This window comes from Schistocerca serialis, chromosome 3 (genome assembly GCF_023864345.2).
Source record: "Schistocerca serialis cubense isolate TAMUIC-IGC-003099 chromosome 3, iqSchSeri2.2, whole genome shotgun sequence".
Classification (NCBI taxonomy): Eukaryota; Metazoa; Arthropoda; class Insecta; order Orthoptera; family Acrididae; genus Schistocerca; species Schistocerca serialis.
Window position 1 is genome coordinate 427,526,065 of NC_064640.1, and position 27,942 is coordinate 427,554,006.

Consider the following 27,942-nt stretch of genomic DNA (forward strand, 5'->3'; position numbering starts at 1 on the left):
CATGTGTGTATATGTGCATATGTATGTGTACTCCAGCTCAAAAAAGGATTTGTCCAAAGGCTAGTGAAGTCTTCAGCCCTGTTCATGTGTCTGTCAATGATTCAACACCTCTACTATCCAATGGGTTGCTATCTTTACTCCCAACTTATTTAGTTTCTGTCAAAACTTTTCATACTAACCCTAATATTGAATCAAAAGAGAAAAAAACACATCTTCAGTATCACTGTGATAACTTACAGTATTCTAACAGCCTAGCATTAATCAATTCTTTTCACAGTAACTGTAGTTTACAACATGATTATTGCTTCATTTTTCATCAATACACTTATAATATGAATCTTTTGGCGAAATGTAATTATGTTGACACAAATATTACCACAACTTTTATGTTTTGAGGTAGCAGGGAGTAATTATGACAGTCAGGGACTAACTTCTTGACTGAAGGAAACAAATTCTTTTCTAGCCCAGTAAAAAAGTTTATATTTTATATGGAGTACTTCCATTTCTCCCAAAGTTTTGCTTCCCATATGGATGTTTACTTACTTCTTCCAGGACACTCCACAGCTGTGCATCCTCAAATTCATCAAAGGGATCCAGATTGTAACGCATTGTCCCACAGAATAAAACTGGCTCTTGTGGAATTATTGACACCTTTCTTCGTAGATTATGTAGGGATATTTTTGCTGTGTCTATTCCATCTATTAGAATTATTCCTTCCACAGGTGCTAGTCTGAATAATGCTGTTAATATTGAAGACTTCCCAGCACCAGTCTGTCCCACTATACCAACCTGGAACACAGACAAATTATTCATTCAACAGTGGCAAACATGATGGGAAGCATTTAATGAACTGATATTTTGTAAAATGATCTCCTGGTATGCCACTGTATTAAACTCATCTACCTCACAGAAAAAAATGTAAACTGGAAAATGGCAATACATTTCAAAACTTTGAGAAAAACTATGTTGTTGTTCACTGTCACATTCCATATGAAAAAAAAAATCTAATGCTGCACTCCAAGTTTCAACAATATGCAATAACTGGAAGTTATGGACTGTTGCATTCAGCATGATATTGAGCCACTGTTTGCTATGAAGCTGAAGTGTGGTCAGTTTTCTATGTGATACTTTTATGTGATTTCAAAGAGGATTTTAATATTTAGTGTTGTGCTCTGAGAAATTACATTTGGGAAGTTTCTCTTTCTTTGAACACTCTTGTGTTGGTTCACCAATCTCAGACATCGAAGATATTTTATCAGAGTTCAAGTCTGTGTTGGTTGCACAGCAACTACTGTTAGTGGAGAAAGTAAATTTTGATTTTGGATAATGATCAATCAATGTACAATCAATTTAATAATTTTATTGATCTGTGCATCATATTTACAAGGATACTGGACATATTTGGCTGAAGTTTGGCATACTCTTTGTATTAAATTTACAGTTTTCTCTCAGCTCTTACAAAAGTATCTTCATAACAGGATCATTTGTGATTCATGGATAATGCATCAACTACCTGACAAACAGGTATCACAGTATTTGGAGTTCTGACTACAAATGGTTGAAATGTTTAATTGTAACAGTTAGAAACCAGTACACATTCAGGTAAGTGAAGGGAGCAAAGAGTTATGGCAAAATCGTGTACACTTCCTTTATGCACTATCACAATGAGGATTAGTTTCCTGCTTTGGGGAAGAAACAGCTACACAGCTTAGAAAGAAATTCAGCCTGTTCTCAAAATTTTCAGATATGTACAGCTCTATAAATTAAGATAGTGGACAAGTGGAAATCCGAATGAAGAGCTGTAATTAATCTGTTCATTCATTAGTACTACAAGTTTCCTTAATATGTGGTAATTTCGGCTAGAAGTGTTTATTAATCTTCTTATTCATTTTATTTATTCTTCATATTCCTAGTCATGGCATTTCTGACAGAAATACAAAAATTGAGTGGAGTCTTGAAAATATCACTCTTGTTGGATTTCTCAAATGTTACACAACTGACTACCATTTGTTCTTTAGCACTCTAAAGGAAAATTAACATTAATTCCTAATGATAAGAGAATGAAAAGGAAGATCACAAAAGAAGTAAAGAAGAGAAGAAGGAAATGGATGAAGAAGTTCTGAGAGGAGAAAAGGAAGAAAACCCAGTCCATGAAGCAGCTACCTGTAGTTTTGCAGAGGTCATAACAAAGAAAGAAGAATATGAAGCATGTTAGTCATTTGGAAGTTCCACTGATGATACTTTCAAGATCTCACTAAGATGTAGAACATGTCATTTGGTTCACAATTGCAATAAATTTACATGACTGTCTCTCACATTAATCTTAATCTACAATTCAATATGTTAACTGGATCAAAGACACAAAATTTCATGTCTTTTAAATTATTAATACAACAACAACAACTACTACTATTATTATTATGAATTAGATTTAACTCTATGTGTAAAGGAACAGAGATTAGGGTTTCAACTCTTCTCAATTATTAATTTGCTTCAGACAGGACAAAAGCTTAGTTGGACAAGGATGAAGAAGGATATCATTCATATCGCCTACAATGCAGCAGTCATTAAATTTACCCTAAGTGACTGAAGACGGCCATAAAACATTCTATCTGGGTGGCTAGATAGGGATTTGAAACCAGATTCTACCAAATATGAGTCCAGTGTCTCTATGTGCAAACACATGGTTATTATAGCATCTCATGTAAAGAAATTTGTCTATAAAATACACTATGTGATCAAATGTATCCGGACACCTGGCTGAAAATGACTTACAAGTTCATGGCATGCTCCATTGGTAATGTTGGAATTCAATATGGTGTTGGCCCACCCCTAGCCTTGATGACAACTTCCACTGTTGCAGGAAGGTTTCTTGGGGAATGGCGGTCCATTATTCACAGGGTGCTGCACTGAGGAGAAGTATTGATGTCAGTCGGTGAGGCCTGGCATGAAGTCAGCATTACAAAATATCCCAAAGGTGTTCTATAGGATTCAGGTCAGGTCCCTGTGCAGGGCAAACCATTACAGGGATGTTATTGTCATATAACCACTCCGCCACAGGCCGTGCATTATGAACAGGTGCTCAATTGTGTTGAAAGTTGGAACAGGTGCTTGATCATGTTGAAAGTTGCAATTGCCATCCCTGAATCGCTCTTCAACAATGGGAAGCAAGAAGGTGCTTAAAACATCAATGTAGGTCTGTGCTGTGATAGTGCCATGCAAAACAACAAGGGGTGCAAGCTCCCTCCATGAAAAACACGACCACACCATAACACCACCACCTCCTAATTTTACTGTTGGCAGAGGAAATTCACTGGGCATTTGCCATACCCACACCCTACTATAAAATCGCCACATTGTGTACCTTGATTCATCACTCCACACAACATTTTTCCACTGTTAAATCATCCAACGTTTACACTCTTTACACCAAGTGAGGCGACATTTGGAATTTACAGGCATGATGTGTGGCTTATGAGCAGCTGCTCGACCATGAAATCCATGTTTCCTCACCCCCCTCATAGTACTTGCTGATGCAGTTTGGAATTCCTGTGTGATGGTCTGGATAGATGTCTGTCTATTACACATTATGACCCTCTTCAACTGTCAGCAGTCTCTGTCATTCAACAGATGAGGTCGGCCTGTACGATTTTGTGCTGTACATGTCCCTTCATATTTCCACTTCACTATAACATGGGAAACAATAGACCTAGGGATGTTTTATGAGTGTGGAAATCTCACATACAGATGTATTACACAAGTTGCACCCAATTACCTGACCATGATCAAAGTTCATGAGTTCTGTGGAGTGCCCCTTTCTGCTCTCTAGTGATGTCTAATGACTACTGAGGTCACTGATATGGAGTACCTGGCAGTAGGGGCAGCACAATGCACATAATGTAGAAAATGTATGTTTTTGGGAGTGTCCAGATACTTTTGATCACATAGTGTAAGTTGTCAAACACACAATTTCAGTTTTTGTCTAAAGTTATTATTATTACTATTATTATTAAGTATTATTATTATTTATTAGACCCCCCCCCCCCCCCCCCCATATCACCGGGTAAGTGTTCAGAAGTTTTTGTGGCTTCATACTCCACACCTTTTTGTACCCCACTAAAGCTGAGTGATTGATAGTGTAAGTCATTTCTCCTTCTGGTTTTGTATTTGTGTGTGTTAGCATTGTTTTTTGAACTTTGATTGATTAATGATAAATGTAGTGTTGTCTAAAAAGTGAGGTGGCAAAGCAAGGTTGGTACCTCACAATGCAGTCACAAGAGAAGACAGTCACTGCATCAACGAATGAGTAACACTGGTGTAGCCATGCCCAGAAATGTGTCACTATACTGGCAAAACCACTCTTCTACTTACAGCTGAGCACAGTAGCAATCAGCCCAGTCCGCTATCATTGTCTAAGATGACAGCATTGTCTTCTAGCACTCCAGCTTTGTTATCATTATATTAAGCAGAACTCTACATGAAACTTATTGCTAAATGTACTGAGTGAGAGACTTGTATTTTGTCTGTATCAAGTGATAAGTGAATGTTCAGAGGCAGTTGTAAATACTAATAACATTCCTGTGGAAATTGATTGTACAAAGTTAGTAATTCTCCTTATCTATGCAGTAATGGAGTGAACTAATATTTTGTGTGTTGTAGTATCCACTGGGTCTCCTCCCAGAGCAAAGTAAAGAACCCACCATTGTACCAACAAGTGTATTTTCACGAAGTACGATAAATGACACTGAGATTGGTCATTATACAGACTTGCCTCATATGCTTCTGAAGTGTTATTGTATTCACATTGCACATGCCTTAGCTGCCTTTTCTCTAATTCTGTTTTTTCTGTGTATTCCATCAAGTGTTTAATAATGTCTGAGCTGCCACAGGAAATGCCTCTAAATGAAGTTGTTCAGTTTCAGGTGCAGCAAATTGAATGACTGCTGCTCAGGGTGCAACAGATGAAAACCCTCCCTCCTCTCACAGAAAGCAGCACTACCAGTAGTTGTTGCTCTTACATTTTGCCCATTCAGTCATGCAGAAGAGGAATGGTCAGAATACTGAGTGCAGTTTCAGGCCCACTTTGCTGCATACAACATTATAGACATGGCACATGAAGGATTTTTTCCCTTTTGATGATCAGAGCCAATTTGTACTGTCTGCGTTGAGAACTGTGCCCCAACTCTCATCTCAAGACTGCTAGTTATGATGAACTATTTCGGCTGCTGAATGAACATGATGACAGTCAGGTGCATATCACTGCAGTAAGGTTTAATTTTTTTGGCTCAATAAGCAGCCAACACGAACTTTCAAACAATGGATTGACATACTCAGGTGGTTAACAAGACATTGTAGGTTTAAGTGTTATTGTAGAGTCAGTTATAGTGATGTCATGTTACGTGATGCAATCATACAGAATGTGTCAAACGGTTCAAATGGCTCTGAGCACTATGGGACTTAACTTCTGAGGTCATCAGTCCCCTAGAACTTAGAACTACTTAAACCTAACTAACCTAAGGACATCAAACACATCAATGCCTGAGGTAGGATTCGAACCTGCCACCGTAGCGGTCGCGCGGTTCCAGACTGTAGCGCCTAGAACTGCATGGTCACTTCAGCCAGCCAGAATGTGTCAGGTGCATGTATTCATGCTGCTATTCTCAAATTGCTGGATCCTAATCTGAAAACAGTTCTGCCTATTGTGGAGTCTCAAACTACTGTGGACATGACTGAAGCCGATTTTGAGGTTCCATGTAATACTGTTGTTCAAAGTGTTCATGACACTCAGTCCAAATTTAAAGATAGTGTTAAGATGAATAACATTAGGTCTGAGACAAACAGTAAATGTAGAGGTAAAACATTTGTTTTGTTGTACATGACACATACTACAGAATACCGTGAACAGTGCTTTTTGAATCATGACCAAAAACTTGTCCTTGTCATGACACAAAATGTTTACTTTTGTGGATGGCAAGGTCATATTCAAACAATGTGTTTACAAGGCAACCCAGACAAGAGAAATGGTTGATTCAGTGCGGGCACATGACACAGCACAGCTATCAACAAGTGCATTCTGTAACAGCATGCTCATTAAAGTCAGCACAAGTAATGGCCTGCATTTGCAAATTGCAGAGCCCTTGTGCTGCAGTACACAGACAGGAGAATACACTTTCTATTCAATTCAGAGTGGCTCAAAGCACAATTAAATTGGAGTTAGAGACTGATGCATCTGTTTCCCTTATTAATAAAGACACATACGACAGGATCAGTAGCTCACAGCTACACCAGCCTACTTTTGTTTTGTCTGCATACAGTGGACATGAAATTTCAGTACTTGGCGTGTACAATTTGCCAGCAACTTTTTGAAGAGTTACAAAAGGTGTATCATTTCATGTACTCTGTTCTAAAATGATGCAAAAATTTCTGGTTTAGAGTTGTGTGATTTGTTCAACCTGTTCATACGAGACAATGTGTTGCGTATCAGTGTTTCAGTATCTCACACTATTGTTTCTGACTTGTGTAATAGTTATGAGGAATTGTTTGAACTAGGTTTAGGAAGGGCTAATGATATTGAAGTGCACATTACTGTTAAAGACAATGCATAACTGTGACTTTTTTGTGTGTGGCCTGTCCTTCATGCAATGTATGAGCAGGTTGCTCAGGAACTGCAAAAGTGGAAAGACAATGTGGTTATCCAACCACATTCTCTAAGTCAATGGGCATCACACTAGGTAATTTTCAAAAAGCCGTAAGGAGGTTTACATCTGTGTGCTGATTTTAAAGCAACAGGAAACTCACAAACCATCACTGATTCTTTTCCTTTCTCATGACCAGAGGACCTAATGGACAGACTGGAAGATTCTTTTCCAAGATTGATTTACATGAGGATTCCAGTTTCAAAGACTACTGTCAGGAAGTGCTTCCACTCCTGCTACTTTTCAATGGTTTCTGGTACAATTAATGCCAAAGTATCTTTCTTGTACAAACTATTTGGATGATATTCTGGTTGTTGGTCATACACCTGCTGAACATTTAGCACATTTAGGCTGCTTGTTTTAAGTTCTTCCTGCTGCTGGCTTAAAGTGCAGCAAGGAAAAGTGCTCCTTTGTCCAATCAGAATTAATAATTTTGGACATGTAATAAATATACAGGGAATCTGATACTTTGCCCTTGTCTGCAATAAAAGATCTGATGGTGCCCCGTAACATTAAGGAGCTCCAAGCTGTCATGGGGAGGCTTACCTGTTACATACAATTCATTAAAAACACTGGGCAAATTGCTGCTCTGTTGAACAGGTTGTGACAAAAAAATAGTGCTTTTGCATGGCCCAAAGAATATCATGATGTCTTTTGTCAATTAAAGGATGTGCTATTACAACATTGTTGTTTGCTTCATTTTGATCCAGTTAAGCCTGTCATGCTAGCTGTTGATGCATCTTCATATAGAACTGGATATGTGCTCTCCCACAGAATTGGTTCTTCTGATAGACCCACTGATTTTGCCTCAAAAACACTTAAAAGAGTGTAGCATGATTAAAGTCAACTTGAAAAAGAGGCACTCTTCATTATCTATGGTGTTACCAAGTTCAACAAATATTTGTATGGTCAGAAATTCTATTTGATTACTGATCACAGGCCTTTGACAGCTTCACTGAATCCCTCCAAGCCTGTCCCACATCAGACAGTGCAAAAATTGTAACATTAGGCTCTGATATTTTCTAATTATAAGTATGAGTTGTTGTACAGGCCCACTGCCAAACATTCAAATACTGACTTTTTGTCTCAGTGTTTGATTCATCTGAGGAATCATGTTTCCAAATTGATACCCAGGATTTTGAAAGTCTTCAAAATTTTCCTCTCAGTTTTTGTCATACTGCTCTGCAACTGCTTCTGACCCAGCTCTTCAGGTTGTTTTACAATATGTGTACCATAGACAGCCACATAGGGTTTGAAATAAATTCTCCACCCAGTGGTACATCACTATTTTTCGCTTTGTCATGTGCTATCTGTGTTGACAGGCATTCTGCTCTTGCACACAGGGAATGACGTGCATATTGGGATTCTTCACTCCCTGCATTGGGATGTTTTGTCTTTTTTGCTTCAAGGTCATTGGGGAGAAGTTCATATGAAGCAACTCACATGATATCTTTTTACTCGGTCGGGCAAGGATGGCCAGATTGTGCAAATGAACTGTCACTGTAAAGTGTGTGAGAACATCAATCAGCTCCACCAAAGTGCTTATTTGTGTGGCCACATCCAACTGGACCATGGCAATGCATCCATATTGATATTGTGGGTCCAGGATGTGTGGCCACATCCAACGGGACCATGGCAATGCATCCATAATGATTTTGTGGGTCCATTCTGGAACACACAATAGTTTTTGATAGTAGATGTATACAGTAAATTTCCTTTTGTTGTCCCCATGACACCCACCACTATTGCAAGTATATCAGATTTGACCTACTTTTTGTCTCAAAGTTCATCCTTAGGTCATAGTCTTGGACAATGGGAAACAAGTCTCTTCGGCTTACTTTCAACAGTTTGTGCCACCAACAGCATCCACCACGTGACTACTACACCTTTTCACCCTGTCTAATGGAGAAGCTGAACACTCAAAGATCACATGGAGAAACTCTATTCCTCCCAAACATGGGAACAAGCCTTAAAGATTTTTCTGTCCTCCTACTGTTCTTTGCAACATGACAGGAAGTCACTGCCAGAAATATCACACAGTTGTAGACACTATACACTACTGCATCTTCTGTGGCTGCTATGGAAGCATTCCATGGCAGCCACCTGTTAGGACAAAGTTTCAGCCACAGCATGAAGACTTCTTTAAAGTGTTTGGCAAGAAATAGCATTGGGAGTACGGAGTCACTTAAAAGGCCAATGGTTGTTATTCTAACATCATACAAGATTCTGCTGGGCTGTATTGGCATCACCAGAATGAGCTGCAGCTCACTTCCTGTTATGTCACTGATTCTACTGCAGAGTGTTTACCCACAGACCTGACTGCCACTCGTATCTACACCAGCAGTTGCCTCCACCTCTCTGCCAGTTGTGACTGGCACCATCCACAGTGGTGACCATGAAGGTTGACCAACTGCCATACATGCTGCCATCACTGATTTCAGTGCCTGTCCTGCAGCCTGAACCAGTGTCCATTGACATACTGTTCACAGATGACCATCATGCCACCTCAAAGATCATCTTACTGTTTGCTTAGCCACAGTGTCTGTGTCTCTGGATGTGTATGTGCACCCTGTGACCAGTTTTTTGGATGCTGTCCTTGGTCATTCACAACATGGTACATTGCAACACAACCACAAGAAAAGATGGTCGCAACGAACGAGACTGGTGTAGTGACATCCAGAAACATTTCAGTATGCTGCCACGCCATTGTGTGATAAATGTACACAGTCCAGTCACATTAATGTGACCAGTGTTGGGTTCAGTTTCAACATATGAGGTCTGTTCCAAAAACTCTAGAACATTTGTAATTTTGCGCCAATGTTGTGTCAGAGTGAAATGCGGTTGGCACCTCTGCACATGTTTGTGTTTAATGTGTAACTGCTGGAAGCATCATTGCTGTATGTCTATTAGTTATGATCAGTGCTGTATTGAGTAGAAAATTGTATCACACAGTTTGCAGATTTCAAGATGGCAGAGTTAGAGGAGCAATGCGTCTGCATTAAATTTTGCATGAAACTCAAGTAAACCTTTACAGAGACACGCCAAATGATGCAGAAAGCCAAGTTCGTCCCACAGCTTATGAGTCAATACCAGAAAGACTTCTGCCTTGCAATGTGTAAAGAGCTTTTGGATCACACAAATGAGAATGAGATGTTCCTTAAGAGAACTATAACTGTTGATGAGACATGGGTCTATGGTTATGATATTGTGACCAAGGTTCAGTCTTCACAATGGATCAGGAAAGGTTCTCCAAGACCGTAAAATAGCTCATCAGGTCAGGTCAAATGTCTAAGCCATGGATCAAGTGAGGTGGCAAAGTGGTTAGCATGCTGGACTCACATTCAGGGAGGACGATGGTTCAATTCCGCGTCCGGCCATTCTGATTTAGGTTTTCCATGATTTTCCTAAATCGCTTTAGGCAAATGCCAGGATGGTTCCTTTGAAAGGGCATGGCCAATTTCCTTCCCCATCCTTTCTGTTCCTTGCTGTTCAGTCTCTTCCCCCAAATTACCCCGACTCATCGCCATGCTGATACTTTTCTTTGACTTTGAAGGATTATCTCATCATGAATTCATGCCACAGAGACAAACTGTTAATTGATAGTACTATCGGGACACACTGTAACACCTGTGAGCAAATGTGAGAAGAAACAACTTGAAATGTGTTGAAACAATGCATGGCTCTCACATCATAACACATCCACATATTCATCCCTATTGATGTGTGACTACTGCACAAAAAACGAAATCACTGTGTTGCCTCATCCTCCGTACTCTCCAGACCTTGCTCCTGCAGACTTTTTTTTTATTTCCAAAGGTGGAAACCACATTGAAAGGGCAAATATTTGATATGAAATATGAGATAAAATAAAATTTAAAGACTGCTCTTTGAATGATCTAGCAAGAGGTGTACCAAGACTGCTTCTGGAAGTGGAAATAGCAATGGAAATGGTGTACCAATTGTGGACGAGGGGATTTCAAAGGAGACCATGCACAATAAGTAAAAGGTAGGCATAGAAAAATTTTGTGGACAAAGTTCCGGAATTTTTGGAACAGACCTCACACAATTAACATTCACAGACAGCATGTGGCAGCTCTAGCAGTAGAGGATATATAAAGCATAAATTTAGACAACATTTTCCACAGATTACAGCGACCTGGTGCTATATTTAGGTTAAAATCAACAGTTGAGATCACAATAATATTTGTTTATTTACTGATTTCAGTTTATGTTAAAGCCATCTTCAGATTTTTGGCCTCCTATGGTTGGTGCTAGGGGCTCCTCAGTTTTCTTGTGATGCCACGGTCAAACACTGTAAAGGGTAAGCATCAGCCATAGGGGCCAAAAATTCTGAAGATAGCTTTAACATATGCTGAAACTGGTAAATAACAAACATTATTGCAATCTCGACTGTTGATTTTAATCTAGATATATAAAGCATGTTTTTTTGGGGGGGGGGGGGGGGGGGCGGAGAGGGAGCATGATCGGTAGCTTTCTGGCCAAGGGTGGAAGCATTTCTGAAAAGGCTAAGTTTGTAAACTGTTTGCATGCCACCAAGGTTAAAGTATACTCTGCATTGCAAAATGGCACTATCCAAAACAAGCACTGAGGTAACTGCGGTGCACCACAGCCCATATGTGACAGGGCGAACGACAGCTGCAGTGATGTGTACGGGTGAATACATGTGCAACTTTTGAGCAACTGACCACCCATATGAGGCAAGGGGCTACCAACACTGTCTCCTCAATGAACATTCAGTCAACAGCTTGCTGCTTACAGGCCTCAGGAGCAGGCACTTGATTCATCTACCCATGCTGACTGTTGCTGCTTACAGGCCTCAGGAGCAGGCACCTGATTCATCTACCCATGATGACTGTTGTTCCTCAGTGATGAAAGCTGGCATTTGCATGCTAATATTGCAATTCAGTGTCCACTGAGTGGTAAAAGGTGGCCTTTTCAGATGAATTACAATTTACAATCCAGTGGACAGATGGTCATTGACATGCCCAGCATGAAATGTCTGAAAGCAAATACCTTAGAACAATCATCAGAAGGGTCCAGGCTGGAAGGCATTCCCTCGGTGATCTTAACTTTATGGAAGTCACGTGGATCAACACAAGTATGCATCCATCCTTGGGGACCATGTTCACCATTACATGCAGTCTGTTTTTCCTCAGCACAATGGCATCTGACAGCGGGGCAATGCAATGTGTCATACAGCTCACAGTGTATGTGCATGGTTTGAAGAGCACCAGGATGAGTTTACTATACTTCCCTGGCCAACAAACTCCTCAAATTCAAACCAAGCTGAGAATCTGTGGGACCATCTCAGTTGGATTGTTTGCACCATTGATCTTCAACTGAGAAACCCAGAGCAGCTGGCTAAAGCACTGGAATTGACATGGCTCCACATCCGTGTTGATACCATTGAGAACCTCATTGACTCTCTCCCTGCATGTCTCACAGCAGTTCCAGCTGGTGGATAATTAAGCTTTTGACAAGCGGTCACATCAATTTGACTGGACGGTGTATTAGGCAGAACTCTATGTGCAATTTATTGTTAAATGCACCCTGGGCCAGAGACTTGTATATTGTCTGTATCAACTGAGACATTAATGTTCAGAGACAGCTGTAAATATTCATGACATTACTGTGGAAATGGAATGTACAAAGTTAAGTAATTCTTCTTATCTGTGATGTAATGAAGTGAATTAATATTCCGTGTGTTGTATTATCCACTCAGTCTCCTCCTGGAGCAAAGTAAAGAATCCACCATTGTACCGATGAATGTATTTTCATCTGGTACAACATAAAGGACTTCCCAAAGGAGTAAATGTGTTGTGGAAAGGGCAATGTATACTTCAGTGGGAAATAAAAGCTATTATTAATTTGGCTTTATTTCAATTTTATAAACTTAATCTTTACAATCATTTTGCCAACTTTATTTCTATATTTGTTTAATCTGTTTCACAAGCTCAGCTCTATTTATCTGAGAGACTTTCACTATTTTCTCAGCCTTGATCCCCCCCTCTTAATGCACTGAAGACCCAAAGAAACTGGTATATCTGCCTAATATCATGTAGGGCCCCATAAGCATGCAGAAGTGCCACAACAAGACGTGGCATGGACTCGACTAATGTCTGAAGTAGTGCTGGAGGGAACTGACACCACGAATCCTACGGGGATGTCCATAAATCCATGAGAGTATGAGGGGGTAGAGATCTCTTCTGAACAGCATGTTGCAAGGCATCACAGATATGCTCAATAATGTTCATGTTTGGGGAGTTAGGTGGCCAGCAGAAGAGTTTAAGCTCCAAAGAGTGTTCCTGGAGCCACTCTGTGGCAATTCCAGATGTGGATTTTGTTGCAATGTCCTGCTGGAATTGCCCAAGTCCGTCAAAATGCACAATGGACATGAATGGATGCAGGTGATCAGACACGATGCTTACGTATGTGTCACTTGTTAAGAGTTGTATCTAGATGTATCAGGGGTCCCATATCACTCCAACTGCACATGTACCACACCATTACAGAGCCTCCACCAGTCCCCTGCTGACATGCAGGTTCCATGGATTCATGAGGTTGTCTTCATAGCCGAACATGTCCACCCACTTGATACAATTTGAAACAAGACTCATCCAACCAGGTAACATGTTTCCAGTCATCAACAGTCCAATGTCAGTGATGACAGGCCCAGGTGAGGCATAAAGCTTTTTTGTCATGCACTCATCAAGGGTACACGAGTGGCCCTTTGGCTCTGAAAGCCCACATTGATGATGTTCCATTGAATGGTTTGTTTACTGACACTTGTTATTGGTCTAGCATTGAAACTGCAGCACTTTGTGGGAGGGTTGCACTTCTGCCACATTGAAAAATTCTCTTCAGTTGTCATTGGTCCTGTTCTTGCAGGATCTTTTTCCGGCACCTCGGAGGTGGTGTATGCCGACTATAAAACCACGTTCAGACTGACTTAAATCTTGATAACCTGCCATTGTAGCAGCAGTAACCAATCTAACAACTGCGCCAGACACTTGTTGTCTTATAGAAGCATTGCCGACAGCAGTGCCATATTCTGCCTCTTTACATATCTCTGTATTTGAATATGCATGCCATTACCAGTTTCTTTGGTACTTCAGTGTATAATCTTCCATTGTGATACTTCTTTTCTTTATACTTACATTTGTGTTCTTTTAATCTGTTGATGTAATTTTATCTTTTCTTCCTTATGGAGGCAGCTTCTAACTAGAAACATTCCTTTTACAACAGGTTTTTCTCCTGCTTTCTAATTGTAAATGCTTATTGCACATAGGCAATTTTATGACATATGTTGTAACGAGTAAAGAGTTTTGGGGCTTGTACTACCATTAGCTCTGTGTTTGTGATCCATTCAAAAATTGTCTTAATTAGTAAAATGGTACTGTATTTTGTCTACTGTTATGATATATCATAATGATATTAATGTTTTGGCATCATTACTGTTAACAAGCTACAAAATTTTCATATGTATTAGTTACAGTACTTATGAAATACTGAGCGTTGCTAACTAGATAGATTGACTGAAAATATAAGTTTCAAATTAATATATAAATTTTAAACTTTCATTTTTTTTATCTAAAATGTACATTACCTTACATCCAGCCTCAATAGTGAAGTTTAAATTCTTCAGAACAGGAGGATCATTAACAGTATATTTGAGATTAACATTCCTAAATGTCACCATTCCCTTTGAAGGCCACGTTTCCTCAGGTACATTTTCTGCTGGCACATAGAACAGAAAAAAATAAGGCTTATGTATCTTGAATAGACAGTTTAAATGTATCAAAAGAAATGTTCATGGTGGTGATCCATGTCTCCTAGTTCATTCAGTACTACCTATATTCATTCAGATATCAATTTATCATCTTTGTTAAAACATAATATGCTTTGAAGAAACTGTTATATTTCATTTAAAGCATTAGCCTAGAGAAACAGTGTTGAGTGAAACCCAGCCCTCACTATGAGTTTTTACATAGCATGGTATTGTTGTAGGAACATTTGTTATTCTTCTCTTGTGAGAAACTGCCAGACTGTGTCAGTCCACAATTTGGAGGATGGAACTGATGACAGTGCCCAGTGAATCAGACACTTGACATGCATGTTTCTCACAAATTCAACTGTCAATCTATTGGATGAATACAAAAGCCAATGGAAGTAGATGCTGTTTACAGAAGACTTTATGGACTATACAAGAAACATAAACAAACATATTATACTAGAAGAATTATGATGAGAGGTGCAGCAAAGTGTCCCAAGAAGAAAAGAAAATGGTAACTGACACCATTCAAATCATGACAGTGGGTGTTTCATTAACACAAAAAGAAAGAACATAATATGCAACCACTGTGGTTTGACAAAAGTGTTATGCAACTGGTTGTAAAATATGATATGTTAAGGATAAGTTCAGCATTTTTTTGTATTTATGATCTGATGGTTATCAATGTTGTCAGCACTTATGGGTTGAAAATGTCATAGTAGTGCATGACAAATAAATAAACTCTTATCACAGCAATAAATCTTGTTAATCATTACAGGACTCATATTTCAGAGGCATGGGGAGTGGTACCCTGTCTGGTCACACTGACATACATTCCTTATGGTGCCTCTAAAGCAGTTCAGATGAATGCAAAGATAGTTCCTTCTCCTATATTTGTCCAAATCAAGTTAATGTTTCATCTCTAATGATTTCAGTGTATCCTTCCTATGTTTGCCATTTATGAAGTTGTAAGATGCTATGCAGTAATGTTGATGTATGTGCTGCATGAGTGTCTTGTTTATGCACTCTTTTGGTCTGAGTGTTTTCAGCAGTTGTAGCTTTCACAGTAAGCACTGTTTATTTTTAATCTTTTACAGTTCACCAACTGTTGCTGTGAGACCACATTAAGAGTGAACTAGCAATTCTTTCAGGAAACTCGACTCCTTGGAGATGTTACAATTTCCACAAAAATATGTATTTAATGAAGAAAGCAAGAATCAAAGCAACCTAGATGTGATTCAGAGAAATCACTGGTATTCTTTGTGATAAGAAGATGCCTGCCACATAAAATCAAAGATATATCACACAATAGTGATGCCAGTTGCATTATATGGCACCATGTGTTGGCCTACACCTAGAAGTGATGAGCACTCACTAAGTGTCATGGAAATGCTGATACTGAGATGATTCGTCTTTTCCTGCTCAAGGACACCAACAATACAAAATACCTGGAGCGGCTCCAATCAATGAGAAGATGCATGAATGGAGACTTCTGTGGTACAGACAAATCATACAGGCACCACCTACTTCAGTCTTCAGCTCAGCCTATCATCTCACTGTCAGCGGCCAGAAACAATGTTGAGGACCTAAATTACAGTGGCTACATTCTATAAATGCAGATCTAAGATCAAGAAGCCTAAATCCATTGGAATCATTAGATCATAAGAAACAGTGTGCACTGGCCCAAAAGCATATCCTGCTCCAACAGGAAGGTCCTAAGAAGAAGAAGAAGAAGAAGAAGAAGAAGAAGCAGAGGAAGAAAAAGTACTTAATTTATGTAAATGTACATGAATGTTATTTACATATGTCTGATTTTTGTCAACGTCATTATCTTTTAAAAACGCCATATTGTGCTTATACCATATGAAATATGATAGGTCCATTCATTTTTATACATATTTTACAGACTGTTTCAGTGCAGAATATGCACAGAACATAACTATTTCTATTCATTTTTGCTACTAATTACCATATCATAATGAACAAATTTGAAAAATAAACATGGTATAATATTCTACTTACCATCATTTGTTTCCAGGCTTGTCTCTGGCTCAATACGTGTATATTCTAGAATACGTTCCACTGACGTCATCTGACTGACTGTCTCTGACATCTGCAGAATTCCATGTTGAAGCATACCAGTCAAAACAAGAGACTGTGTTATGGCAAGACCAACATTTCCTCCCAAGAATGTCACAGCTGTAATACGAAAACAAAAATTTTGTTTTATTTTGAAAAATTACTCTTTCCCAGCCGAATAAACTGCTAATATAATTTTGGTTTTGAATACAAAGAATGCTACTTTCTGGCTGGTAACAAGGAGAGGGACACAAGGATAATAATATGAGAGAAACTCATGTTCATTTCAAGCAAGTTAATCACACTTGTGGTTTCCTAATAATTCTAGTATTTTAATGGTGAATACTTACATTGTTCAAAATATTTTCACAGCGGATTACCAGGAAATCTTCAAAATTGTTTATAACTGCAACATTTTCTATGTGGAGTTATTTATCTAGTATAGTTCAGAACATAGACACTGTCACACTGTCATTTTATCATTTCTTTTCCCATTTCAAAGTGCATAAAGTGCTAACTCTGCACTTTGAGTTAGCAGCTCAGAGTTCTGTAATGTATCAGCATCTGGTAAATGTATTACCTTGTGTATGGAACAGTGACACATACTGGCAGAGTAAAAATGTGTGCTGATTAAGGCTCATAATGGATAATTTTTTATAAAAATATGACAGTATTTCTTGCATGAAGAAGAAGAAAGTTGAAATAAAATATTATGCTATTCAATATTAACACTGTAAAGGAAACACTCATGGTCAATGGCATTAGAGGCAACTGATGAACTGGAGGACAAGTGCTTCTGTCTTCATGGCAAGTGGAATAATTCATCATATTACATGACTGGAATGACATCCTGGCTTTACTGGATGATGCTATAATAGCAGGATGGACAAGATGTGCAATATAAGTGAATCTGGTTATGACAAGACAGAGGGTGACCAGTGCATGGAACACTCCATGTCAAGGCTATGTAGGCATTAGGTTTTTCATTTGCCATTGTGTCAAGAATGTACTGTGAGTATCTCAATCCAGTGAAAGCCATTGACACTAGAAGTACATGCAAAGGGCTATAACAAACTAATGGCAGGTGTTGCCATTGACTGTCCTGTATTATATTGGCAGGTAGATGAGGCACACTGCAAAAAATCACTTAAAAATCCGTCGTTGGACAACAACAATTTAGGAGAAGCTATAGGATACTATCCAAGACCAATAGCTTACTGTAAAGAAAAGGCAGGCCCCAATGACATTCCTCTGTTCACTACACATCACAGGCACAGAGATTATTGTGGTAGCAGGCATGCTGCCATTGGATGACTGAAGCATGGTAAAAGGTCTTTCGGACTGATCAGTCCCAGTACATGTTGGTATACACCTATCACCACACTCTACTTGCCAATAGGACATTGTTTTGGCATGTGGTAGAGGTGTTCTTTCGTGGGGAATATTTGCATGCGAGGAAATGGTGTCTCTAATATACATGTCATTGTCTCTCATCAGCTAGATCTATATATAAGAACCTATTAATCACATAGTTGAGTTTGTTCACCTACTGCACTCTAGTGGTGATGTACCCTCTCCATTGTTCCAGAGTCCTGCCAGACATACGAGGGCTATCCACAAAGTACATTACATTCTGGAATTAAAAATAGATAAAGTATTGGAAATGTTTTTAATTATATACAGATGAAAGCCACACTTAAATACTACTTTTCTACATAGTTATCATTTAAATTATGGCACTTATCGTAGCGATGGACGAGCTTGGAAATTCCTTCATCGTAAAATTCGGCCGGCTGCGCCTTCAACCAAGTGGTTACCTCTTCTTGAAGCTGTGGGTCGTCATCAAAACGCTGCATAGCCAACCGCTTCTTCATTGCTGGGAATAAGTGGAAGTCGCTCGGTGCCAGGTTGGGACTGTACGGCGGATGAGGAAACAACTCCCACTTAAAAGATTCGAGAACTTCACAAGTGGCATTTGCCATGTGGGCCCAGGCGTTGTCGTGAATCAGCAAGATCTTTGAGCCCAACTTTCCCCTGTGCTTGTTTTGTATTGCTCTTCTGAGGTTGTGCAGAGTTTGGCAATACCCTTGAGAGTTTATTGCAGTGCCTCTTTCCAGGAAATCCACAAAAATCACACCTTTTCTGTCCCAAAAGAGGTAACCACGTGGTTGAAGGCGCAGGCGGCCGAATTTTATGATGAAGGAATTTCCGAGCTCGTCCATCGCTACGATAAGTGCCTTAATTTAAATGGCAACTATGTAGAAAAGTAGTATTTAAGTGTGGCTTTCATCTGTACATAATAAAAAAAAATTCCAATACTTTATTTATTTTTAATTCCAAAACATAATGTACTTCGCGGATAGCCCTCGTATTTGAGGAACAGTTCATGAACATTAGGATACTTATTTGGTCAGCAAGTTTCCTGAATCAATCTCATTTAACATACCTGGTACACCATCAACTGAAATGTTAGCTCCTTTGATCCAGCTCCTAGCAATCTATGTGAATTATGGGTGACATCTAGAGTGGCCTTGTGTCAGAATAATTCTACCATGCTTTTATGTAATCCTTAACATCATCAGAACAACATGCTACTATGTAGTTTTCTCAAATACAGTTGCTGGTAAATGTGAATTCATTTCTCACTGCTGTGGAGTATATTGGGGACACGATTGGAGGAAATGCTCTGTAGTGAGCTCTATCACACTGAGGGGAAAAATTTGAGAATTCCAGAGTAGCACAAACAGAGCAGAACAATACTGTTACTGAGATGGAAGGTACATTACACTTGGACAGAAAAAGAGCTATCCCTAATTTATGGATGCATAGATAACAAGCAAAAATCAAATATTGACAACAGAGGACACCTAGCTAATTTTTGTTGCCAGTTTTAAGATTTAGCATTGACAACAATATGTCATAGTAGATTTTGAGCATGGGATGAATATCTAGAAATGGAGCCCTTCCCACTCAAAGTAAACAGTTTAGAAGATAGATATCTGAGATACAAAAACAGTTTTTTATCATACTCCTTAAATGCAACAAAATAAATTTTGTGAGATTTTGCTATATGTCTTTTCAGTAATTTACTGAGGATGATACAAATGTTGTACAGATGGTAGGTGAAAAAGACTGGAAACAAAAACAACTTAAAAAAATAATACTGTTAACTATTTGGAGGAAAGTAAAATTGATACTTGATGATATTATGAAATGAATAAAACAGGACTAGTAATGCTGTAGTTTGCTTAGATATCTCTCTTGTAAGAAGGAAACAGTTCTTGGTTTAACAGATTATAATTGAAGGAAACATACTTTGTAACTGAATCATACTTACCAGATTCAAGGATGAGAAAACTGAATGTTACTACAGTAATAAAAATTGCATTTAGGAAGTCAAGCCAGAATCCTAAAGTTATACCAGTTGTTATGAATAAAAACCAGCCTGCAGTGTGATGATCCTGCAAAAACAGATGAACTAACAGTATTAAAGAAAAGCAAACAATTGTATATTCATTAAAAAAAAACTATCATAACAGCTACCTGATGTGTGTCAAACTCATCACAGATTTTTCCCTGGGTACCAGATGCATGAATGGTGCTAAGACCATTAAGAGAATCTGAGAGATGTGAAAATACAGGGCTTCTTTCTGTAATAACAGTAATCAAATACTGAAAGGCAGGAATTGTTGGTGCACGGTTTTTTAAAGAAAAGATGGAAAATCTGTTTCATAGCTGAGAATTAATAAACTGACTTGTATTCTTACATATGACACACACTGTGAGAAAACAATCCATAAAAGTTATAATAATTTTATTTATTTATATATTTTCGTGTTGTGACTATATCACATGATGTGGAACATGTCTGTTTCAAAAGTTTTTTGTGGTTACATTTTATGCTATTATGTAAATAATGCTAATGAATATCATATTAAGGTATCTATGACTTAGGTTCTACAATGGGAAACAAATGTTTTTAATTATGTTTATAGAAATAAATAAACAAACACATAAATATGGATCTGGGAATTTATTTGAGTGTTACAGGAGCATCACTGTTAAGGAACTGTTCTATAGTGTAAAATGACTCTTGCAATAGGAACTGTCTTAAGTTCTTTAAGCAAAAACTTATCATGTACTAAATATTAAACTTGTGAAAGGACAGAATTAAAAACCTTACAGCCACTGAAATACACCCCCTTTTGTACCATACTCAGCCATGATGTATGCTCATAGTGGACACCTTTTTCCTTATCATATCATCACTGTGATACACACTATTAGGTTTAAAATGTGACCACTTTTGGCAGAATATATATTATACAGTGGATATTAGGATTTTAAAAAGATTTCTACATGTGGTTCTAGTGTGAACTTCATACGCGCTTCTTATGACTCTTTTTGTGCAGAAAGCACTTTTGTAAACAGTGTCTGATTTCACCAAAATATGATTCTGTGTGCCATAATGATATAAGCAGTCACAATAAGCTGATTTAATACTTTACATGTTTCTATAGGAGCAAACAATGTTTAAAGCATTAGTTGCAAAAAACAGTTTTTTGCACTGATCCAGGATGGGGTGTGGACAGTTTAGTTTGCTATCAATATTTAAGATCAGGTATTTTCAAGTATACACCCTGGCCAGTTGCTGGTCACCTAGTTTGTCTCCTATTTATACATCTTAGGAGTTTTTATATAATCAAATAAAACTTTATAAGTAAATTGAAGGGGATCACTGCTGTCAGCTGCAGCGGGGCACTACGTGGATTCAACGGCAATGGGTGAAAATGTGTACCAGACTGGGATTTGAACCCAGGATCTCCCACTCACTAGGCATATGTGTTAACCACTGCACCATCCAGAACACAGTGGTATCACAACTGCATGGACTACCTTGGCACACCTCACAGCTGATTCACATTACCACTGAGAGTCACCCATCTATAGTCCTTGTCCATTTTACTCTCGTTCACTACACTGAGATTCCCACAGGAGATTAGAGGTATTTGTGCATCTGCACTGAAGGAGGTGGATCCATTGCTCATCTAGGCATATCAGTTATATGAATGTGTGATGTCTGTTCTTTTGGACATGTCTGAAAGAACAGAAACCACACATTCATATAATTGATATGGCTAGTGGGCATTGAATCCACCTCCTTCAGTACTGAAGCACAAATACATCCAATCTCCTGTGAGACTCTCAGTGTAGTGAACATGAGTAAAAAGGACAGGGACTGTGGATAAGTGGTGCTCAGTGGGAATGTGAATCAGCCCTGAGGTGTGCAAGATAATCCGTGCAGATGTGATAATCCTGTGTCCCAGATGGCACAGCGGTTAATGCACTTACCTAGTTCAAATCCCAGTTCGATACACATTTTCACTCATTGCCACTGATGCCGCATGAGGTCCCAATGCAGCGGACAACAGTGATCCCCTTCAATTTACACACAATGTTTCACAGCTGCAGATTCTGTGTGGTGTCTGTTCTTTCAGACACCATGCATTCATGTAATGAATACAACTTGTTTTACTGTAATTATCAGAAAGATCATTTATGTTAAACAGATAATGATATCCCCAAAGACCTTATTAGCTGGCACCTCAAGTTTTTCTAATGAATTATCATCAATAAGTACCACAGTGTCATCAGGAAAGATGGTGAATTTATGATATTGTGTACAAAGAGGTAGAACAATAATAAAGTTGGAGGCTCAGAACTGAGCCCTAAGGCACTCTACATGTGATGGTAGCCCATTATGATGATGCTGAGACCTCTCCTTAACTATCCAATACAATACAACTTTCTGCTTTCTGTTAGAAAGGTATTAACCAACCCGTTATCCTGTTGCACCCCCTATACCCAGGCATGTAGCCTTGTGTAAATGTATTTGGCCACTGACACAATCAAATGCTTTCCTTAAGTCACAAAATATTACAAACATCTTTATTTTATAATCTTTTTTGAAATCCAAACTGACTTTCACTGAAGGCATTATGGTAACTAAGGTGCTTATTTTCTCCAGAACTTTGGAAAAATCCTGTGAGTAGTGAGACTGGCTGATAGCTAGCAGTATGTGCCTTAGCTCCCTTCTTATACAGTGGTTTTACAACATAATTTAGCCCTTAATGAACTAACCATTGGTTAAGTGATGGATCAAAAATAAAGCAATGTATTTTACTTACATGGTTACAGGAGCATTTTAATAACTTACTAGATCTATTGTCAACTTCAGTAGGTGTTTACTTTCCAGAGATTTAATGATTCAGTCGTAGTTCACATGTGATCTGAATTTTCATGTAGTCTGTAGTTCTAAGCTGTATTATACAATAATATGGGAGGACTTACTAATACCTGCAGCAATCAATTTATTCTCCTAAGATACTACTCCTTAGCTGCTACTGTTGAAGTGGCTACTTTGGAAACTGTCTCCTCCGATATTAATTTCAATAATGTGCACAATTTAGAGAACTCAGTACCTAATTTGTTTTTCATTTACACTTCATCTCATATTTAATTTGCCAATACCCTAGAATAAGTATGCGTTTTATGCTCAGAGAAGATCTTTTAGTAGGCCTGCATTTTTAGTAGACTTTTATTTGACTTCAATATCTGACACTAATGATCAGAGAAGTCAAGATCTTTTATAAATACTTTATGATTTTCCCTGTCAATATCTGTAAGTACAGCGTCCAAGACTCATGATGAATCTTTTGATATCCTAACAGCAGTGTTTACCTTTTGCACCATGCCTATAGTCTCCAAAATGTTAAAGAAGTTATTACTAATTGTACCATCAGTGGTGGCCCTTAGTGGTGGGCAGTACACATACATAATGATTAATTTTTATTTATGTCTTGTTTTGTTAATTCAGTGGCAGACAATCCAAAATGTTTATCTACAATCATTGTGATCAGGTCTGCCCTAGCTTTAATATATGTGTCATTTCAGATATACAGGGTGGTACAAAAAGGTATGGCCAAAAAAAAAAAAAAAAAAAAAAAAAAAGATTCCAGTACTGAGGCCTTCTGGAGGTGGTTGGGGGGGGGGGGGGGGGGGTTCTGAAATTTAGACTTGTTAAAACGTTACTTTAACACTTTTCTGCACATTTTAAAATTTCAGATACAACATTTGCTCTGCTAAAAAATAAAGTTCTATTGTACCACATCTTAAAACCTGTGGTTCTGATTTTTTTTTCATCAGAGGTACCAGTACAAGGATATATGTGTGTGTGTGTTTATGTATGTGTCTGAAACCAACAATTTAACCCAAGAGTGATAGTAGAATCTTAACTTCCACTGTGACGTGGCACTAGCTACTGGTGAAAGCTTATATCAGTAAGACCACAGAACTTTAAAGTTAGTTAGACACATTTCTTACATAAAGACAGCTGACAGTTAGAATAGCATGTAGAAATTGTTTACAAAGCATTGCTTGTGTTTTGTCTATTTTTCCAAGTTGTATTTCATTTTGCATTCTATCAAAAGCAAGTATTTATAACTGTAGAATTGAATTTTACAGAAACATCTTATAAAAAATGATTGATGTTTTCTTACATTAAACTTTGTGTCATAATTAAATCCTCTAAGTTTGTGTTTTATCTCATTTAACCACAAGCAAAAAAATTAATATAAGTCCCCAAAAGTTCAATGATTTCTTTATTAAATATGTTGAAGATGTAGGAAACCTGATATCAATTCATCAGAGTTACTTCCTAAAAATGTTTGCAGCACACCAACAGACACAGGTACATTCATGTTCTCCAAGGTCTCACCTGGTCATGTCCTAAGCATTGTAAAACGGATGAAATCTTCAGACAGTGTAGATACATAAGACATATCCTGTAATTTACTAAAGAAAGTAATAGACTATATTGTGTACCCCTTAACATTCTGTATAAATAAATGCATATCTGATGGATATTTTCCCGAAGAACTCAAAGTGGCTAGGGTAGTTCCAATACATAAAAAGGGAGATATGGACTCACCTTCCAGTTACAGACCAATCTCCATAGTTCCAGCTTTTTCTAAAATACTGGAATGTGTAATTTACCAACAGCTATCTGTCTATTTTGAAAAATTAGGAATAATTAGTGAATCTCAGTATGGTTTTAGGAAAAAGTTGTCTACTGTGGATGCTACAGACTTTGTAGTCAAATACTTACATCAAGCGTTTGGGGATAAGGGCTATGCTCAACTCACATTTTGTGATCGAAGCAAAGCTTTTGACTGTGTAAAGCATAAGCCACTCGTAGAAAAACTGGAATTCTAGGGCATTAGACACAAGAGCCTTAAATCAATAAAATCATATCTTCAGAATCGTAAGCAAGTTGTTTTTGTAGGGAGAGAAACGTCGAGTATAGAACAAGTCAAGGTAGGTGTTCCGCAGGGATCTGTGCTGGGCCCCTTTTTGTTCCTGATAATGATAAATGAACTGCCGTCATTTATCAAGTCCACCACTGTGTTGTATGCAGATGATACAACATTTCTTCATGCTAGTGATGATTTCAATAGCCTTAAAACTTGTGCAGCAAAGACAATTGACCGAGCATCCTATTGGTTCAAGGCAAATGGATTCCTGCTGAATGAAAACAAAACACAGCAGATGGTCTGTAGTCTTAGAGACAAGCTTCTGTCAGATGATCCAAGTTATGTCAAATTTTTGGGGGTATACATTGATGATAAATAATCTTGGGGTCAACATGTACAATATATTAGTGGTAAATTGTCAAGAGTTATTTACCTGTTAAGGCGACTTATGGATTGTGTTCCTGAAAAATATGTTAGAACATACTCTTTTTCATTCTTTCAAAGTATAATAACATATGGAATTATTTTGTGGGGGAACTCTAGCTGTGTACATGACATATACTGCAAAAAAAAGCTATTAGGATAATTACTGGTTCTGCATATAAGGCACACTGTAAACCATTGTTCTGTGAACAGAAAATCATGACTGTTATAAACTTGTACATATACTATGTTCTAATTTATATGAAGAAGAAATAACCAGAAACAAAAACCAGAGAAAATGTACATAGCCACAATACAAGAAGGAATAAGTGCCTCTATATTCCTTACCACAGATTGTCAAAGTCACTCAACAGCTACGAAATAATGGGGTACAAATTATTTAATAATCTTCCTCAGTCTGTTAAAGAATTAACTGAACAATTATTCAAACAAAAAATTTATGACTGGCTAGTCCTCCACCCATTCTATGATATAAGAGAATTTATCAACTGTAATATAATACTATAATATTAACAACAAACCTGTTGTTTCTTTCAAACTATTAATTGTATTTTAGTATTCCAGAATGAGATTTTCACTCTGCAGCGGAGTGTGCGCTCATATGAAACTTCCTGGGAGATTGAAACTGTGTGCCCGACCGAGACTCGAACTCGGGACCTTTGCCTTTCGCGGGCAAGTGCTCTACCAACTGAGCTACCGAAGCACGACTCACACCCAGTACTCACAGCTTTACTTCTGCCAGTATCTCATCTCCTACCTTCCAAACTTTACAGAAGCTCTCCTGCAAACCTTGCAGAACTAGCACTCCTGAAAGAAAGGATATTGCGGAGACATGGCTTAGCCACAGCCTGTGGGATGTTCCCAGAATGAGATTTTCATTCTGCAGTGGAGTGTGCACTGATATGAAATTTCCTGGCAGATTAAAACTGTGTGCCTGACCGAGACTCGAACTCGGGACCTTTGCCTTCCGCGGGCAAGTGCTCTACCAACTGAGCTACCGAAGCACGACCCACACCCAGTACTCACAGCTTTACTTCTGCCAGTATCTCATCTCCTACCTTCCAAACTTTACGGAAGCTCTCCTGCGAACCTTGCAGAACTAGCACTCCTGAAAGAAAGGATATTGCGGAGACATGGCTTAGCCACAGCCTGGGGGATGTTTCCAGAATGAGATTTTCACTCTGCAGCGGAGTGTGCGCTGATATGAAACTTCCTGGCAGATTAAAACTGTGTGCCCGACCGAGACTCGAACTCAGGGCCTTTGCCTTTCGTGGGCAAGTGCTCTATTTTAGTATGTATATGACGTTATCTATTGCTGTAATGGCCGAATGGCAATAAAATTATTATTATTATTATTATTATTATTATTATCACTTTTATAAAACCAGTTGCAATATGAATAGGAGATGCTGTGACAAATATGACAGACATTTAATGACACATTGAAAAGATAATTACTATGATCTTATGGCTAACCAAATACTAGCTGTCACCTCTGCTGATTCATCTCTTATAGGAAAATAAATGATTGCAGAAACATGGCAATCTGTGTCTGTTATAATCTTGAAATAGTTGTTAACATTATTTGCATATCACACCATAAAATTATTTCTGTGTAAAGTGCTAAATGATAAGACTAATCCCTCTTTGTATACATAGCCTCACAATTATTATAAAATTAAATGGAAATTCAGTAACACAGAAAAATTATATGTAACTGACAATCAAGAAATAAGATACATAAGTGGAAAATAAAATAATGGTAGATGCTCATAAATGAAAGTAACTGGTATACTATTACTATGTAATTTATACTCACTCATTGCTTCAAGTTTTTTGGCCTCTCTAGCAGTTGATATTAGAACAATTGAGATGTAGTAGAAGAAAACAGCACAGATGACAATGGCAATAATAAGGTAATAGTTGACAATGATAACCATTACCATTATCCCACACAAAGTTAAATATATCTAAAAAATGAAGTGAAAGATTACATTTAAGATTATAATTGAATAAAAATCATTACATAGTGTTAATTTAACAAAATTTTCTAATGAAGTTAAGTACCTGAGTCATGAAGAGCATAGCCTGTGGTAAAAGTTCATCCATTGCTCCTACATCTTTTGAGAACCGATTGAGGATTCGACCAGATGGATTTGTATCAAAAAAACGCATTTTTGAAAGTAGTAACGCTTCAAATGCCCTATTATGCAGGTTTCGAGATGCACGCATACACAGTTTGAAGAAAGCTGCAGATCGAAGCAGTGTAAGAACTACACAACCTGCTACAAGAATACCATATCCTTCTACAAATGTTTCACTGGTTGGCTCATGATCCCACAGCTCTATCTTGTACTGATCTGTATCATTTGTTGCCACATGATATCCACTAGTAGAATATCTTTCTGCTTCCGTATTTGACCTGGAACAGTATTTAATAGCTATCTGTTTTACTGAGTATGGTATTGTGACAAAAGTATTATATAGTCAAAGGAAAAAAGGAGATGAAATTTCAGGGCCACAATCAAAGAGAATACATATACTAGTGAACATAATTTTCTTAAAAACCTGTAACTGCAAGAAGTCATTAGTGGTATCAGCTGATCATTTCTTGGTGTAA

General features: G+C 38.1%; 1 protein-coding gene across 2 annotated transcripts in view; it reads right to left on the reverse strand.

Moving 5' to 3' along the window:
- LOC126470307 (ATP-binding cassette sub-family C member 4-like) overlaps positions 1-27,942 on the reverse strand; it is a 264,208-nt gene that overhangs the window by 38,658 nt on the left and 197,608 nt on the right. The window contains exons 15-21 of one of the 2 annotated variants that reach the window (XM_050098079.1): positions 27,390-27,744; positions 27,142-27,292; positions 20,110-20,216; positions 19,904-20,027; positions 16,510-16,686; positions 14,323-14,450; positions 544-789 (exon numbers count right to left, since the gene is read on the reverse strand). In XM_050098079.1, the coding sequence (XP_049954036.1) occupies positions 544-789; positions 14,323-14,450; positions 16,510-16,686; positions 19,904-20,027; positions 20,110-20,216; positions 27,142-27,292; positions 27,390-27,744 (1,288 nt within the window). Of the gene's footprint in view, positions 1-543; positions 790-14,322; positions 14,454-16,509; positions 16,687-19,903; positions 20,028-20,109; positions 20,217-27,141; positions 27,293-27,389; positions 27,745-27,942 lie in introns of both variants that reach the window. The other variant, XM_050098078.1, reaches the window with a different exon arrangement.